The sequence below is a fragment of the Quercus robur genome, chromosome 9, assembly GCF_932294415.1.
Source record: "Quercus robur chromosome 9, dhQueRobu3.1, whole genome shotgun sequence".
Taxonomy (NCBI): domain Eukaryota; kingdom Viridiplantae; phylum Streptophyta; class Magnoliopsida; order Fagales; family Fagaceae; genus Quercus; species Quercus robur.
In genome coordinates this window covers 4345811-4362585 of record NC_065542.1, presented here as the reverse complement: position 1 = coordinate 4362585, position 16775 = coordinate 4345811, and the positions used below count along the sequence as shown (strand labels likewise).

Genomic DNA, 16775 nt, shown 5'->3' with positions numbered 1-16775 from the left:
ATCTGCTTCTGTTAATAAGTATTTGAAGTTAGCTTCTTTGACTTGGAAACAGGACCTGGTTAGGGAGCTATACTCTCCTGAAGTGGCTGCTCAAATTTCAACTGATACACTGATATGGCCTCATGTAACACATGGACGATATTTGATCAAAATAGCCTACCAATTGCTGCATGCGTTGGAAGTAAGGGATCAGGTAATGGATTCTCATCAGAGTTTCATGGCTCTTAGATGGAGAAATCTGCGGAGCTTGTAGCTTTCTTTGAATATGTGTTTTTGTGTGGAAGTGTTGGCAAGAGTACATGGCCATTAAAACAGATTAGTGGAAATGAAACATAGTGGATTGTACTAAGTGTGCTTTGATTATTTATTGCCAAAGTGCAGTCTTGCTCGGTATGTATGGTTTGGGTCAGATTTGACCCATAGAACCAATTTCATTTTGTCCTTCCTCTTTGAAGCAATGGTTGGCTCAATAGATGGAGGATCCAGAATTTCATAAACTAGAATGTTCTCTAGATTGTTTTTCATAATCTCTGCAATAAAGTGAAGTTTACAAGTGCAAAACAGTCTGCTTATGAAGTGCTAATGCTCTAAATCTTTTGTTTTGCAGGTATTCAAAAGCCTATGATATACAAGTGGTGGATCAAAGTAACTGCTGGAGAGTGAGTACCAGCACTAGTGTATCTAGTTGTGGAGGAGTTACTAACAGTTGAGGAGCACTAGCAGAGAGATTGCAAATGGATTGGTTTTGTCCCTATGCAGCAAAATCAAGTTTTGGCAGGAATAATTATTGTAGTCTGTTGTAGTTACTGCCATTTGAAACTGAATGGAAGCTCAATCCCTGACCGTTCAAAGTGCATTAACAAAGGCTGATTGAAGACCACTAGTGCATGGAAGTTGGAAAACGCTAGTGGTTCATATATGCTGTGCTTGGGGGAGTCACTGCAAAGGCAATGGCCCTGCTACTCTCGCTTCAAAGTCTTATGAACATCTTTTGGGGCTTGTAACTTTACTACCAGCCAACTCTTACTGCATTTTTGTACCAAAAAACCAGAGGCAGAAAAAAGGCTATCTTTGCACCTTTTTTGGACTAATTTATGTCAAACGTCTGCATGCAATTTATTAACATTTTAAGATAGGAATTAAAATTTCTCGTACTTGTTCAAAGTTTTGGTATACTTTGATTGTTGTTTTTATTTTCTCCCACAATGCAAAATATTATATTTTTTCTTGACAGCATTTGTGTCTTATGAGTGGCATTAAAGAAATTTCCAATAGAAAAACTTGGCTCAAATTGGTTAAGAGGTTGCTGATGAGAAGATAAATAAATTAAGAATACCTTCTCTTGTTTGGTAATGGAAGGAAGAAAATTGCATAATGAATTCAAATTTAAGAAGATCTAGTCTTTTCGGGCATATAATAATGAATTTCTACTCTGCAACATTGGTTTCAACCAAGGCTAGACGCAACATATATAGTGGTAGAGAATTCAATTACACACAAGCATGATAGGAAAATTCATTAGTGACTGCCTTTTTTCTTTTATCTTTCTTTTTTAGCGAACACGACGAGCTTTCTCTTCCTGTCCTATCCCAAGTGATTTCTGGGCATTTGCAATACCTTCTGGATCTGCAATGCTACACATCAAATAAACTATATTATAAATCCAATATCAGCTAGCCTGTTACAGTCATCAATACATTAATGGAAGGAAAAATGTCAAAGGTTTGATCACATGACCTAATCCTCAATGAACTTGGATGCAATCATATGCCCAAGATTAAATATTGATTGAGAGGTTCAGGTGCAATGTCAGCCAATTCTGAGCTTAAAAGTTTTACAAGGTAAAATACTTGATTGGACATTGAGAATCTCTATAAACCAATTATATTTTAATATCTATTTAGTAATTTGCTGGTCATATATTTATTTGAGATATAGACAGACAAATAACTATCTCCCTGAATTTATATTTCTGTCCAAAAGATGTAGGAATCAAACCCATTAAAACTTTTATTTCCAATGAAATTATAGACTTGAAAACCCCAAATGCATTAAAAATGGTTCAGAAGCTTCACAAGCATACTCATTATGATGCAGATATACCACAACTCTAGGCTCAGTGAAAAGGGGAGGGGGCGGGGACTAAAAAGGAATCCTCAAAACTATTTAAGAGTGACAATGTTGTCTTGTTATATAGAAATTGTACTATTTCCATCTTCTCTGCTACCCATAAAATGCACAAAGAAATCAAAACTTACCAAAGAACTGAGTGAAAATGCGTGTGAAGAAGTTCAAGTTACGGGAAACATTGTAGGCCATGGCAGGTGGAAGAGGTTTCACGATGGTGTCAATACCGAATACTCGTTGAAGAAACTGCATATACAAAAGAAGTATTATATCTCAAACTCAATTATGAATGGATTTAGATGGCCCGCCCCCAAGGGGGAGGGACCTTAAGAAAATAGAGGGGTAAAGATATCATTGAGAACCAAATAAACAAAGACGTAAACTAGTAAACTGTTAACCTCAAGCGGTGAATGACGCATTAGCTATAAAAATGTCAATTGACAGGAAAACAGAACATGCTATAATTTCAGTAATCTACAATCATGGAAGATTCAAATATATAACCTCACTTCATGAAACTGAGGCTTCAATCATATTAACAGCCAACCAATACTGTCAATAAAAAATAAAAAAAGGAATTCTGCCTGAAGAAAACAAAATAGCATAATTTCCAAATCAAATTGAATACATAAAAGACAAAGCATCTTACGACTTCCAGAACATGATAACGACTGACAGTCTCATCAGTAAACCTGGTCTCACTCTTTGCTGATGATGGGCTATTTTGGCAATATACACTTACAGGAAATCCACCCTAGAAGATGCAAGCTATAATGGTCTTCTAACACTATAATGGTCTCTCCCTCATTTATGCTAGTGAGTTAGAAGCCCAAACTCTCTAAGTGGTCTCTCTATTGTGGACAGAAAAAAGTGCTGTCTTTTGCAGAAGACAAAGGGTATTGGATACAGCAAGTCCTGAAATTTTAGATACAGGAACACAAGTCATCAAGAAACAAAAAGAAAAACCACAAAACAGAAACAGAGACCTGGTAGTTACCTCGACAAGGGAATCATCGATCGTTGTCGTCTTGGAAGTCTTCTGTGGCTTCCTCTTCGCCCCTCCAAGCCGCCGATGACATCAACTTCTTCTTCTTCTTCATCTTCAATGTTGTCATTGTCATTCAATTGCGTTTACAGAGAGGGGGTAGTGTTGACTCGGAATACGTTATAGAAAGAGTTATTACGGCGAGATTTGTTTGGTCGTTACAGCTCCATCATCGGCCTTTTAGTAAACCTGTTGTAACGCATTCTATCACATAAGCTTATATGAAAACCAAAGTGGACAGAATGGACCCAATAGGACCAAAGAGGATAGAAAGGACCGAATAGGATTGAAGTGGACTAAAGTGGACTGATTAGGACCGAATAGACCAAAGTAGACCGAATATAGAGCAAAGTGGACTAAATAAGACCGAACGAACAGAAATAGATTGGATAGGACCGAATAAGACTGAAGTGAGTTCAATTGGTCAATAGTTTGATCCATTAAAATATATGCTTAATAAGTCTCTATATAATTTAAAATTCATGATATTTGATTGAAGTCCTTTGCACCGGAAAGAGCCGTTGGCGCCAGCAGATTTTCATTAAATGGAGTAAATGCTACGCGCCAAGGTTCACTGTTTAATTGGTTGCTTTATTCAAATGAAGTCCTTTGTACCGGAAATAGCCGTTGGCGCCATTAAACTTTTCATTAAGTGAGGAGACGTGACAATTGGTAGGGCTCGAACTTTACGAGAATGCCGCACTACTTGATTTTAGCTGAAAATGTATATAAATTTCTTATTGTATATATTGTTAAAATTAAATATTTTATTTTATTTTAACAACTTGCTATAGTCTATTGATATTTATACTAGTTTACTGTAATTATAAAAAATTTAGTTTTAACCTCTTTAATAACCTATGATTTTTTTGGTTCTTTGGTGGTAAAATAGTTTTTTTTTTTTTTTTTTTTTTTTTTGCTAAAATACTTGTGATTGTTTTTATTATTTTTTTAAGTTTTTAGGTTGGATGGTTGTTATTTAGACGAGGCTAACTAGATTTATCAAAGAGAAGAAAACCCTAAGATTTTAGAAGGACATCCAACTACAAAAATTAAAAATATAATAACTTAAAAAAAAAAATTTGTTTTGGACCCAGGGGCCCGAGCCCCTTTGGGCCCCACTTAGGTTTTTCCTGATTATAGATAATGTACAATTATTATAAAATTATAGTTTTTTTTAATATCCAAATTTTATTATATAATATATACTTTTAGTTATTTTTTTTTTTATAAATTTAGTTCAGTTCTCACAGATCCTTATACAAGATTATACAAGACTCTATTTTTTTCCCTAGACCCATTTAAATATTTCTTTTTATCAATTTTCTCTTTCTAGTTTTTTTTTTTTTGAATAATTTTTTGTGTCCTAATTCAGTTGTAATTTTCATTTTGTAAATTTTCTTGTATGGACACGTACCCCACTTCACCTTTTACCTTTATTTATTATTATTTTTTTTCTCAACCACACGTTTCCTTTCACCCCACAATATTTTTTTTCTCTAATAGAGCTAGCTTTACGTTCCTTGCCATAGGGCATTCTACTTACAGAAAGTAAGATCTCATGAAGCTCTGATAACTCTCTTTCCAGGTTTCCATTTTCTTTGTTCTGCAACTTTCTTTTTAACTTTTCCACAAAAAAAAAGCTAGTTACTAAGTTTCCAATGGCTTCCACTAGCTCCGAAACACCTTCTTTATCATTGTCATCATCTTCTTCTTCAATTCCTGGTTCAAACTACGATGTTTTTCTCAGTTTTCGGGGTGAGGACACCCGCCATAGCTTTACAGACCATTTATATGTGGCATTTAGATCGAAAGGCATTGAAGCCTTTAGAGACAGTGAAAAACTCCAACTAGGACAAGAAATTGGTTCTGAGCTCATACAAGCAATAGAAAAATCCCAGTATGCAATCGTTGTTTTCTCAGAAAAATATGCCGATTCTAGGTGGTGCTTGGATGAACTTGCCAAAATTGTTGAATGCAGAAAAAATAAGGGACTTAAAGTGGTGCCCGTCTTTTACCGTGTAGATCCCTCCAACGTGCGGAAGCAGACTGGGCCGTTTGGAAAAGCCTTTGCCGAACATAATAAAGATGACAGAATCGACGGAAAGAAGATCCAGAAATGGAAGGATGCTCTGACAGAAGTGGGGAATTTATCTGGCGAGCATATTATTTTACATCAAAGGTACACAGATTGGTTTTTTTTTGTAGTGTTTATCACACTCTCAAATCCAAGATACCCGATCCGACCGACCAATCATTTTTCCGGCGAGATTTGAGATATTTTTGGGAAGATTTAAGCTAGATCCGGCGAGATTTCGCTAGATCTAGCCAAGATCTCGCCGAAAATGGCCAAATCTCGCTAGATCTAGCGAGTTTTGCCGTTTTTCATCTTTTCTTGGCCGGATTCTTGCTGTTTTCCATATAATCAACCCGACAATCCGCCTGAACTCTGTGGAAGCTCCATCCCACCCGATTCGATCAACCACTCCGGCAGGCGGCGGGTTAAAATTTGGGAGACCCGACCTGGTCGGGTCGGTTCCGGGTTGGGCACAAACCCGACCCGGACCGACCCGTGTACAGGCCTAGTTACGGTTACACACCGTTTAAAGCATTTGCACTAGCTAGAGTAAAAAGTTTTTTTATTTTTTATTTTTGGTAAAAGTAAAAAGTTATATCTATTTTAGTATTTTTCAAAACATCTTATATAAAATTATTTATTTCACAAAACATTTCATTAAAATAATTTTTAAAATTTTTTTCCCTATTTCTTTCATATAACCGACATTTAAAAAAAAAAAAAAAAACCAACATTCGCTCTCTCTGTTTATTCTCGAGATGCATAAAAAAAATTAAATACAAAATAAATTATGTTAATGTAAATGACCAGTCGAAGCTTGCCACTCTTTGAAGCCACTGCCCTGCCTACTCCTCTCTGGTCTCTTTCTCTTAAGAGATTCCGTGATCCCGCCAAACACTTATTATAATTGAAAATATTAATTTCTTCATTTTCTTTTTAATTCACCCTGCCAAACAGAGGCTAAAGGGACTAGTAGGGAGGGGGGGGGGGGATCGGAGAATTAACTTGTTTAGTTCGTTAACAACTATATATTTTCACATGACTTTACAGTAGGTGAATTTTTAGCTTGATTAACTAAATTGTAGTACTTTTTCTATTATACAAATAACTAACATTGTGACCCAGGGTGCTGTGATGCACCCACCCAACAATTGCTAGCCTAAGCAATGGGAGCTGTTATTAAATAGTCCGGAACTATGCTCCCTCTCTCCTACAAAGGGTGGGTCCCACCCACCATGGGCCCACCCCTCTCTGAGAGGTAGGGAGCCTAGTCCCGGATTATGCAATAATTTTCCGCAATGGGATTGGATGATGACATTGAATTTTCTCATTTCTGACTATTTTTCTCGCTTTCCCTCCGTTTCTTTAGATTGTTTCTTCTTCTTCCCCATCTCTTGTAAATACTCTGATTACAAGGTCAGGATCTTGGGACGTACGGAAACGTTTCACATGAAACTATATCTAAAGATGCAAAACAAAATAATGATTGAAGACGTAAAATCTAGGAATCTTCAAAGACAATTTTTAAAATGAACTATAACACAACACTTATATGGATGGTTCTTTTGAGTTTGGATTGAAGCATTCAATTACATTTATGTGTCCCAATTTCAGTTTTAACCAACTAAACTAAATGCCATATATCTACCAAATTTTATTTTGGGTCCTATCATGGTAGGTGAGACTCACTTCTTATTGTTCTCTTCTTTTTGCAGCTCTGAGGCAAAAGTTATCCAAAACATTGTGCAGTGGGTATCAAATAACTTGAGTTATAAAATCGAAACTAATGAACTAGTTGGAATAAGTTCCCGAACTGAGGATTTGAAGTTACATTTAGCTTTAGAGTCAAATGATGTTCGCTTTATAGGAATTTGGGGGATGGGAGGAATGGGTAAAACAACTCTAGCAAAATTTGTTTATTACAAGTTTTCTGATCAATTTGAAGCTAGTAGTTTTATTCATGATGTTAGGACGAAATCTGAAAATGGTTTACATGGGTTACAAAGAACACTACTGAAAAAGCTTTTGGGCGTAGATATGGATATAGAAGATGCTGATTGGGGAGTTTGCATCATAAAGAAAAGGTTGCATTGCAAAAAGATTCTTCTTATTCTTGATGATGTAAATGATTTAAAGCAATTGGAGAAGTTAGCTGGGGGACATAATTGGTTTGGTCCAGGTAGTAGGATTATCATAACAACAAGAAATAAGAGCTTGCTTGAGGCACGTGGTGTAAAGGAAATATATGAGTTTAAAGAATTGAATGATGGCGAAGCTCTTGAACTTTTTAGTTTGAAAGCTTTTGGGAAAGGCCATCCTGATGTTGATTATATGGAGCTGTCCCAAGATTTTGTAAGGTATTCTCAAGGCCTTCCTTTAGCCCTTGAGCTTTTGGGTAGCCCTTTGTTTAAAAAAAATAAAGGTTTCTGGAAATGTTTTTTAGACAGAGTAAAAAAATCTCCAGAAAGTGGTATTAACAAAGTACTTAAAATTAGTTATGAGGAACTAGAGCCATTGGAAAAAGAAATTTTCCTCAATATTTCATGTTTTTTTTGTGGCAATGATCAAGATTGTGTCTTTAAAATATTAGATTATCTTGAACTTGTCCCTGCATATGGATTAGAGGTTCTTAAAGGTAAAGCTCTCATCAAATTGCAAGACAATCAATTATGGATGCATGATTTACTCAAAGAAATGGGTCGGAATATAGTTTTTCAAGAGTCTGACATTCCTTTGAGGCGTAGTAGATTGTGGTTGTATACAGACATTGAAGAAGCGCTAGGAAGAAATGAGGTATGATGTTATTTAAAGAACATGAATAAATACTTTATTATATTTAGTTCTTTGATGACCTCACGATTTGCCACAATGTCTACAAAAATTTGATGACATTTGTGACTATGATTGAAAAAACCTCACTTTCACATGGGTCTACCAATTTTTCTCTACCATCACAATCACACAGGTTAAGATTGTGGCAATAGTTATCGCACAAAAGTTGTGTCCATAGAGTTTCTCTATTACATTTTTTAACGTGGTTTAACATAGCGTAGTTTTGGTAATTATACATTTTACAATTCACTAATAGCTTTTGTTCATGATTATTAGGAAACAGAAGAAATTAAAGGCATAGTCCTACAGTTATTCAACCCAAAAGTGGCACATTGGAATCTTGAATCCTTTTCAAAGATGCATTGTTTGAAAACCCTCATAATTGATAATGTCGACCTCAAGAATGATCTCAAATATCTTCCTAGCGGCTTAAGATTTCTTGATTGGAGTGGGTACCCTTCAAAATTGTTTCCATCAAGTTTCAGAGCCAAGGTAATTTAGGTTTCCTTTTTATTTTTAAGCTTCATTAAATTATAAGATTTTGTAGAAGCTAAATTTTTGTTATTTCTTTTGTTTTGTTTTTTGAGTTTTAACAGTCTTTTGAAAGGTTGAAAGCCATCCAATTGAACAAGTCTCCGAAACTTATTAAAACCCCTGACTTCACTGATTTCCCTGTTCTTGAGGAATTGGAACTTAAGGATTGTATAAATTTACTTGCCTTGCACCCATCAATTGGTGTTCATAAAAAGCTCATTCTTCTTAATCTAAAAGGTTGCAAAAACCTCAAAAGCCTTCCAAGAATGCTTGAAATGGAGTCTCTTGAGATTCTTATTCTTTCTGAATGCTCAAAAGTAAAAAGTATTCCAGAATTTGGGGAAAATATGAAAAGTGCATCAGAGTTTTACTTAGATGGCACTGCTATTACAAAATTGCCCACATCAATTGGGAATTTGACGGGTCTTGTTTTATTGAATGTAAAAGATTGCAAAAACCTCATGACTCTTCCTAGCACCTTTTTAAATCTCAATTCTCTTGAAAAACTGAATTTTTCTGGATGCTCAAAACTACTAAAGATCTTGGGGGCTACTGAAAGTTTAGAGGGGTTTTATGAGACTGGGATGGTTAAAAAACTATTTAACCGTGGAGTTAAGCAACTATTTAACCGTGGAGTTAAGCGAAAACGTACCAATCCCTTGGATTTGTCAATTACTTCTCTATCCAGTTTGTGTTCTTTGAGCAAATTGGAGACATTGGATTCAAGTTATTGCAATCTCAATGCAATCCCCAATGCTATTGGTTGCTTCTCCACTTTAAAATTTTTAATTCTAAGCGGAAATAATTTTGGTTCCTTCATGCAAGGAAGTCCCGATCCCTTAGAGATGTTATTGACTTCTCTATCGGAGGGTTCGTGTTCTTTGAACAAATTGGATCTAAGTTATTGCAATCTCAATGGTTTATCCGATAGAATTGGTTGCCTTCCCAGTCTAAAAGAATTAATTCTAAGTGGAAATAAGTTTGGTTACCTCCCGGAAAGCATCGCTCAACTAATTAATCTGTTATCTTTGCACCTGAAAGATTGCCCGAGTCTCCGATCATTACCAATGCTTCCTCAGATGGAGAGCATGCCTTCACTATTTTCAGTTCTAGAGAGTTCTGGTATTTTTAAACCAGATTGTCCTGATATTTTGGGAGTTGGAGATTATACGTCAATTGTCCATATGATGAAAGAATCTTGGATGGCACTTACAATCCACAAGTGCTTCTTTGCAAGTATATACAGGCGCAGCCTCAGTGCTCAAGACGTACGCCACACAAATGCTTTTGGAAGTGAAATTCCGGAGTGGTTTGAGCTTCAAAATATAGGGGCTGAAATTAATATTAAAGTACCTTCTCATTTGTGCGATGAGTTGGCGGGAATTGCTAGTTGCGGTGTGATTAGCTGGCGTCAACCGGTCGACATTGGACAACTTGACTGCTATTTTATATGTAATGGAAAAATTATTCAATCAGTATTAATAAAAGGTGCAATGCTTCAGGATTTATCAGATCATCTTTCCTAACCCATTTTCCGGGCATATGTAAAAGATATGTTGGGAATGGATTCACTAAGTTTGGCATTAGATATCGAGCCCATGGTTCAGGCATGGAGGTGAAGGAATGCGGAATTCATTTGTTGTACCAGAAAGATGTTGAAAGTTTCCAAGAAAATCGCAATCGAATTAAGGCCGAGAGAAAGAAGAAAGCCATTGAAGAAACCCGGGCTGAGAGATATGAGAGAAGAAAGGAACAGAGGGAAAAAGACATTGCTGAAATCAAACGACTTAGGGCTGAGAGTCAGAGAAGCAACAACAGCATCATTCTTTATGAGGGCTCGGATGATTGTGATGGGGCTGGACCTAGTGGAGAGGGAAGCTCTAATGATGTACCACACCCAAAGCAGATTGAAAGGCTCCCAGAATTGGCCCATGGTGACTCTGATTCTGAGGGATCACTTGAGTACTTCGACTGGGGTGCATCTAGCGAGAGTGACCTTGAAGAAAGCCCGGCTGAGAGAACTGAGAGAGAAGATAAAGAGTGGGAAGAAGACATTGCTGAAATCAAACGGCTTATGGCTAAGAGACAGAAGCAACAACAGCATCATTCCTTATGAGGGCTCGAATGACTGTGATGGAGCTGGACCTAATGGGGAGGGAAGCTCTAATGATGTACCACACCCGAAGCAGATTGAAAGGCTCCCAGAATTGGGCCATGGTGACTCTGATTCTGAGGGATCAAGTGAGTACCACGAATGTGGTGAGGAGTTGCACGATTGGGAGGAATCTAGAGAGAGTGACCAGGAAGGCTAATCCACTTTTTTCTCTTCATTGCCTGTAAGTCACTGTCTTCTTATTTCAAGTTCTGCTAATTGCTGCATTTCGTTTTCTCTTAGTTTACATTTATTAATAGATTGACCACCATGTGTTTGATTAGAGTTTTCAATGGGACTCCTAGCAAATTCACTAATTGCTAGGGTCATTTTGGTGTCTGCATTTTCTTTCTCTTAGTGCACATTTATTAATGCAAAAGACATCATCTGCTTGAAAGCAAGTAAACATCAAAATTGGAAAGCTTTTGCTGCCAAACGTACTAGTTTATTGTTTGTTTTCTTCCGTTTAACACAAAATTGTACTTCTATTTGAGTTTAATAAGTCTGTAGACTTGTTTTTAACACAAAATTATTATATTATTTATTGAGCCCAATAAAATAATATGTCTATGATTATTTTATTTTATTTTTATTTTTTTACTTCACTCTTCTCCTACAAAATTCAGATTACATACTTGAGACTTCATTTTCATATTTGCAAAGTTCTTTCATAAATACTATGAAAAGGGTATTAAATAAAAAAAATATATAATTACTTTATATTTTTTCTATTATTGTTATAAGTCTAAGAAGTTAGAATGCTAAAAAGAAATACAAAGAAAAAATTATTAAAATAAAAGAACAATAAGAGAGAGTAAATTTTGATGATAATGAAGAAAATGTCAATAAAGAAATAAATTTGTAAGATGATGAACATAGTGATAATATTGACTTAGATTAAGTTGATTAGGTAAAATGATGAATTTGATATTTCGGCTCATATGTCATGTATTATGTATCACTTTAGAGTTTAATCAATTTGAATGTGTACGTTATAAAAATATGTTAACATTTTTTATCATTAAATATTATTACATAATTAAAGCTTAAATTAGTCATTAGTTGAACATATTCTAAATTCATAATGAACATACCTTTTTTTTTTTTGGGGGGGGGGGGAGGTGATATGACTTTATATATGTATGTTTATAATTTTTTTTTAAATATAATTAAATTTTTGTATATCTTGCTGTACATAATACAATATGATATATGACACAGAAAAATAAAAAAATTGATTCATGGTACTATTCATGTTTTGTCAACCATGCTTAGATCTGTAGAGTATGCAAACTCTAAATCTCTCCCCACCCTCCTCATCTTTGCCCTCCCTGTCCTCATTTTAGAAATCCAAAAGCACAACCTCATTTTTTATGCATGACAGGTTTTTCAAAATGAATAAAGTAGAATTCTATGAATTTATGATTGTGATTGAGGACAAAGTTTGGAAAGTTAATAATGTCACTAACTTAATCAACAAATTAGGTGAAGATGCAAGAGGCACGCACCATGAATTAATAATTTCAATTGAAGGAAATAATATCAGTAATGGAAATCAACAATTGCTGTGAATAATAGATAGTATTGAACTCTTAAGTACAAAACAGCCTTAGCCACTTGCTTCCATTGTTTTGCAATGTTAGGAAAACATCTTTCACTACATCATCCCATGTGATGTTTGTGCAAAGGCATGGGTGAGACCTTAATAATCTTTGAATTTCATTTAAAAGTGACATTTTTTTTCCTCTCCATTTTGTTAATTAGATTTTCATTATTTTCTTTATTTTATTTTCAAACATTCGGGAGTTTAATAAAATATATGTAATGTCAATTTTGAATGGAAAGGGTGGTATTAGCCTATCACTTGCATTGCCTTGTTGAGCTGTAATATTAATAGTTTAAACTCATTTTGTGCATAGCATTGCTCGTTAATTATGGAAGTTTTTACCATATGAATTTTTGTGCTTTGGGCTCTTGATATTCTTGAAATTTTCAAGACTTATTTCAGATCATAACCAAGGCAAACCATCCTAGATCATTTTACATTTCATCTTTATGGTAATTAGACTCATGCAGGCAAGTAACTGTGTAGACAAGGTTGAAAATTGAAGAAGGTAATTTGCTTAGATTTGTAAACCCTGCCCTACTTTTTATCATTGTTTTGATGCATTTTGTCTAGAATTTAAGTTTTGTCACATTTTCATTGTTGTTTTTTCATTTTAGCCCGATGTATTACATTTCATAGCGAATTGATAATTCACCTTTATAGACATACAAGTATATATATAAATGGTTCCTATTTTATTGGATGTCCCCAAGGCAACGGGATGTCCAATGAAATTGCATAGGTTCGTTATATGTTGTGGCATATGTGCTAGTCAAAGATACTTTCAGGTGGAATTCTAAATTACTTTGAAAAATCCATAGCCAAAATAATTCTGAAAGAGTTTTACAAATTCTTGTTTGTGTTGTTGAAAAGCTTATTAGGCCTTATTCTAAATCGGGAGGATATTTGGTTGAAAAATGATAATGGCTAGTGCATACTAGGAATTGTAGAAACCATGCTGGCAGGTCCTTTATTAATCTTACTGGTACAACTATAAGTGAAGACCCTGACCTTTGGAACTAGTTATGTAGGTTACAATTACCTTTAAAATTATTGTCCTTGTTTGGTTAATTTTATTGAATTTTCTTCTTGTGAGGGCAGAATTGAGAAGGCATCTGAGGACTCAGTCATTTATGTCAACGATACTAAAACCTTAGACCATTTTTTTTTTCTTTTTATGTAGAGAAATCTGGTTTGGTTTGATCTGTACGTTAGAACTAATTTCATTCAGCCTTACTTAATTCAGGCATGGATGAAGAGCTGGATGAAGGGAAGGAGTTTTGGGGATCTTAAAGTAATTCTCATTGTCTTTTTTTCTCTATTTTATGGTCTATTTGGATTTATAGGAACAAGGCAACCGTGAAGAAAGAGCCTTTCTCTGCCACTAATGTGGTCATGTTTTTGTAAATTTTGATTTCAATGTGCAGGGTAACTAACAGTTCAAAAGCCTTGATAGCAACAGGATAAGCAAGTCTAAGTGTTCCAACTAGCAACCAACTCTGTTGGAGACAAGCTGCAAGCATAGAAGGAAATAGAGGGGATCCAGCTTCTTTTGTAAGATAGAGAAGGTGCATTTCCATGGCTGGTTGTTTCAGCTGAGCTGTTAAAGATACTATATGACAGCAGCTTTATTGGCTTTCTGTGAAAGATTGTTGAAGCTAAAAGCTTTGTGTTAACAAACAGGTGGCAGAGTTGGCCAATAGAGAGGCTGTGTGGTGAAGGTCATTCAACAGTTTACAAATGTTTGGATTTGACCGGTGGACAGATGTCCTAGCAGAGCCTTGATCCCTAGCAACCCTTTGCCCATAAGTTCTTCATGAACATTAGCTTGGATAACTGGAAGCAAACTCCGAATCTTGTACTCTTTTCTTCTTGTGCTGTTTTGGTTCCTTTGTTTCAATGTACAAAAAAAGAATGGCAAGACAAAGCATTTTGTTGGTGTTTTAAAAAGCTGTAGAAATCACGTGCTAGAGAGCAAGTAAACATCGACACTGGAAGCTTTTACTGCCAAAGGTATATTGATTTATTGTTCTATCCCATGTTGTTTTCTTCCATTCAGAATTAGGCTTCTAGGTTTCGCTTATTTATAAGTCCACAAGAACAAGCTCATTAGTGAAGGCATGACAGATTGACAGGTAGTTCAAAATGAATAAACTAGAATTCTAATTCTTATATATTTCCTTCTTTTCCTTTCCATATAATATGGTTTGTTTTATGTTAAAGTATGCACAGGGGTTTTACTTATTTGGAACTGTTAAAAAGGATTTTTTTTTTTTTTTACCTGTCCATTACAAGTGATTTCATTCAGCCTTACTCGATTCAAGCTTGGATTTAGAGCTGGCTGAAGGATGTCAGTAACAATTTAAAAAACTTAAATTACTTCTCAGAGTCGTTTGTCTTTATTTTATGGCCTATTTGGACTTATAGGAACAAGGCAAGGGAGATCCTTTCCCTCCCACTAATGTGGTCATGCATAGTAAAAGTTTGATTTCTATGTGCAAGGTAACTGTCAAGAACTAAAGGAAAGCCTCAACAGCAGCAAAATAAGCAAAACCCAGACCTTTATAGTCTTTCAACTGGCAACCAATCCTGCTGGAGAAGAGTTGCAAGGGTAGAAGAACGAACTGGAGGGGATTCATTCAGTTTTGTTTGTAAAACTAAAGGCTTGGTTGTTTGAGCTGGACTAAAGAGGGTGGAATAGAAGTAACAAAGAGGTGGTGGCAGAGCTGATGAAGGACATTCAGGTGTTTTGGAACAGTTGACAGATGATCGGGTTTGGACAGATGGACAGAAATCTTCTGGAAGGGCCTCAAATCTCTAGCAAGTAGCAACCATTGCTCCTAACTTGTTTGTGAACATTAGCTTGGATAGCACATAGTGGATTCCTAATCTTGTACATTTTTATTCCAGTGCTGTTTATGTTCCTTTGTATCAATGTATTATGGTGCAAATCCATTACCAAAGTCATAAAATTTTTTTTTAGAACAAAATAGAAATCCATAGAATTTTAAGATTACATTTGTTGTTTAGAGAGAAATTCCTTATAATATATGTTGATGACGACAAACAATCAGGCCATCATTTTAGTCACTCAAAATTATTTTTCATTTTGTTTAACATAGTAGAATAATTTTTGGTGGTTGTTTTCTCACTTTCACATCTACTAGAAATTAGTAGAGTAGCACTAGTGTTTATGATTCTGCTTTCTTTACCACCGCTCATCCTTGGTGCGATGGTCACTTTACAAGTATAAATGCTTGTCTTGTGGGGTGTGGGGGGGAGCAAAGGCCGAAATTTAAGTCTCCAAAACACCTGAAAAGCCCACCAAAACAATTATTGTTTTGAATTTAAGGGCTCTTTTTGTAAAATGATACCACTTTTCTAATTTAATGGCATGAGAAGGTTCTGTTTTCAGTTAATACTATTATTTTACGAAGCAACATCGTTTTGTAATTAAAGAAGAGTGAGACACTTTCGTTAATTGATAGTGATACTGTTCACTTAAATAGCCATTGGTACAGCTCAACATAACCAATGGTAGAGGAGAGGGCACTTGAGAAAGTACTAAGGAAGCACACTAGGAAACGATCTGAAACCCTTATTTACATAGCTCATGACAAAAATTCATTAGGAAATTCATAATTTTTTTTATTTTACACCTTAATAGATCTCCACGGAATTTAAGAATATTACATTTTCAATCTCAGATATATCGTGTAAAAAAGTTCTTGATTGATAACGTCAAAATACAAATGACTGAATGAGTTAAATCTAAAAATCACCAATCCAAACTGGCTTAGCCATCAAAGTATGGGGTCTGAAGTTGAAGTGAATATGGAAGAAACTTATTCTCATTTGTGTAAAGGCGCTGACACAATTTATTTTACTCTTGACTGCTACAAGGACAAGGAAAACATGAACATATTGAGTGCATGTTATGCAAATGGATTCAGTATGATTGGCATTAGAAATGCGGGTTGCTTATTGTATACAAGAAAGACGCAGAAGATTTCAACCGATTTATGGCTCAGAGAGGCAACAATGGCATCACTCCTTATGAGGGCTTCGATGTTCTCCAAAATAATTTTGGCATTTTGACAGTGATAGTGGAAGGTTACAAAGTCATGCAAAGCCATTGTAACTCTGATTCTGAGGAGTCAAGTGAGTACGAGGAATGTGGTTTGGAATCTAGTGCGAGTGACCTCAAAGGTTGATAAAAAAAAAAATTTCTCTTGATTACCTGTAAGTCACTGTCTTTCTTCTCAATTCAAGCTTTGTTGGTTGTTGTAATTTCTCTTTGTACATTTGTTAATGGATTGCCCACCAATATATTTGATTAGAGTTGTAAGTGGCACTCCTCACATTGATGACAAAGTTCAAAAGGTTAATAATGTTACTTATG

General features: G+C 35.4%; 2 protein-coding genes across 8 annotated transcripts in view; both read left to right on the top strand.

Annotated features, from left to right (window-relative positions):
* LOC126699831 (disease resistance protein RUN1-like) overlaps nt 1–10731 on the top strand; it is a 104757-nt gene extending 94026 nt beyond the window's left edge. Inside the window, exons 2-6 of the mRNA XM_050397807.1 lie at nt 4761–5354; nt 6965–8042; nt 8358–8573; nt 8678–10010; nt 10118–10731. Of these exons, the coding sequence (XP_050253764.1) occupies nt 4834–5354; nt 6965–8042; nt 8358–8573; nt 8678–10010; nt 10118–10731 (3762 nt within the window). The 5' untranslated portion in view covers nt 4761–4833. The remainder of the gene's footprint in view (nt 1–4760; nt 5355–6964; nt 8043–8357; nt 8574–8677; nt 10011–10117) is intronic.
* Nucleotides 1–16775, top strand: part of LOC126699880 (TMV resistance protein N-like) — a 113174-nt gene that overhangs the window by 93901 nt on the left and 2498 nt on the right. Inside the window, exons 5-8 of one of the 7 annotated variants that reach the window (XR_007646897.1) lie at nt 10923–10951; nt 13620–13667; nt 13801–13941; nt 14057–14288. The exons of 1 other annotated variant lie outside the window; for it this stretch is intronic. The gene's annotated coding sequence lies outside the window, so the exon portion shown is untranslated. Of the gene's footprint in view, nt 1–10922; nt 10952–13619; nt 13668–13800; nt 14289–16775 lie in introns of those variants that run through there. 5 more of the 7 variants (XR_007646898.1, XR_007646901.1, XR_007646895.1 and 2 more) reach the window with 5 other exon arrangements.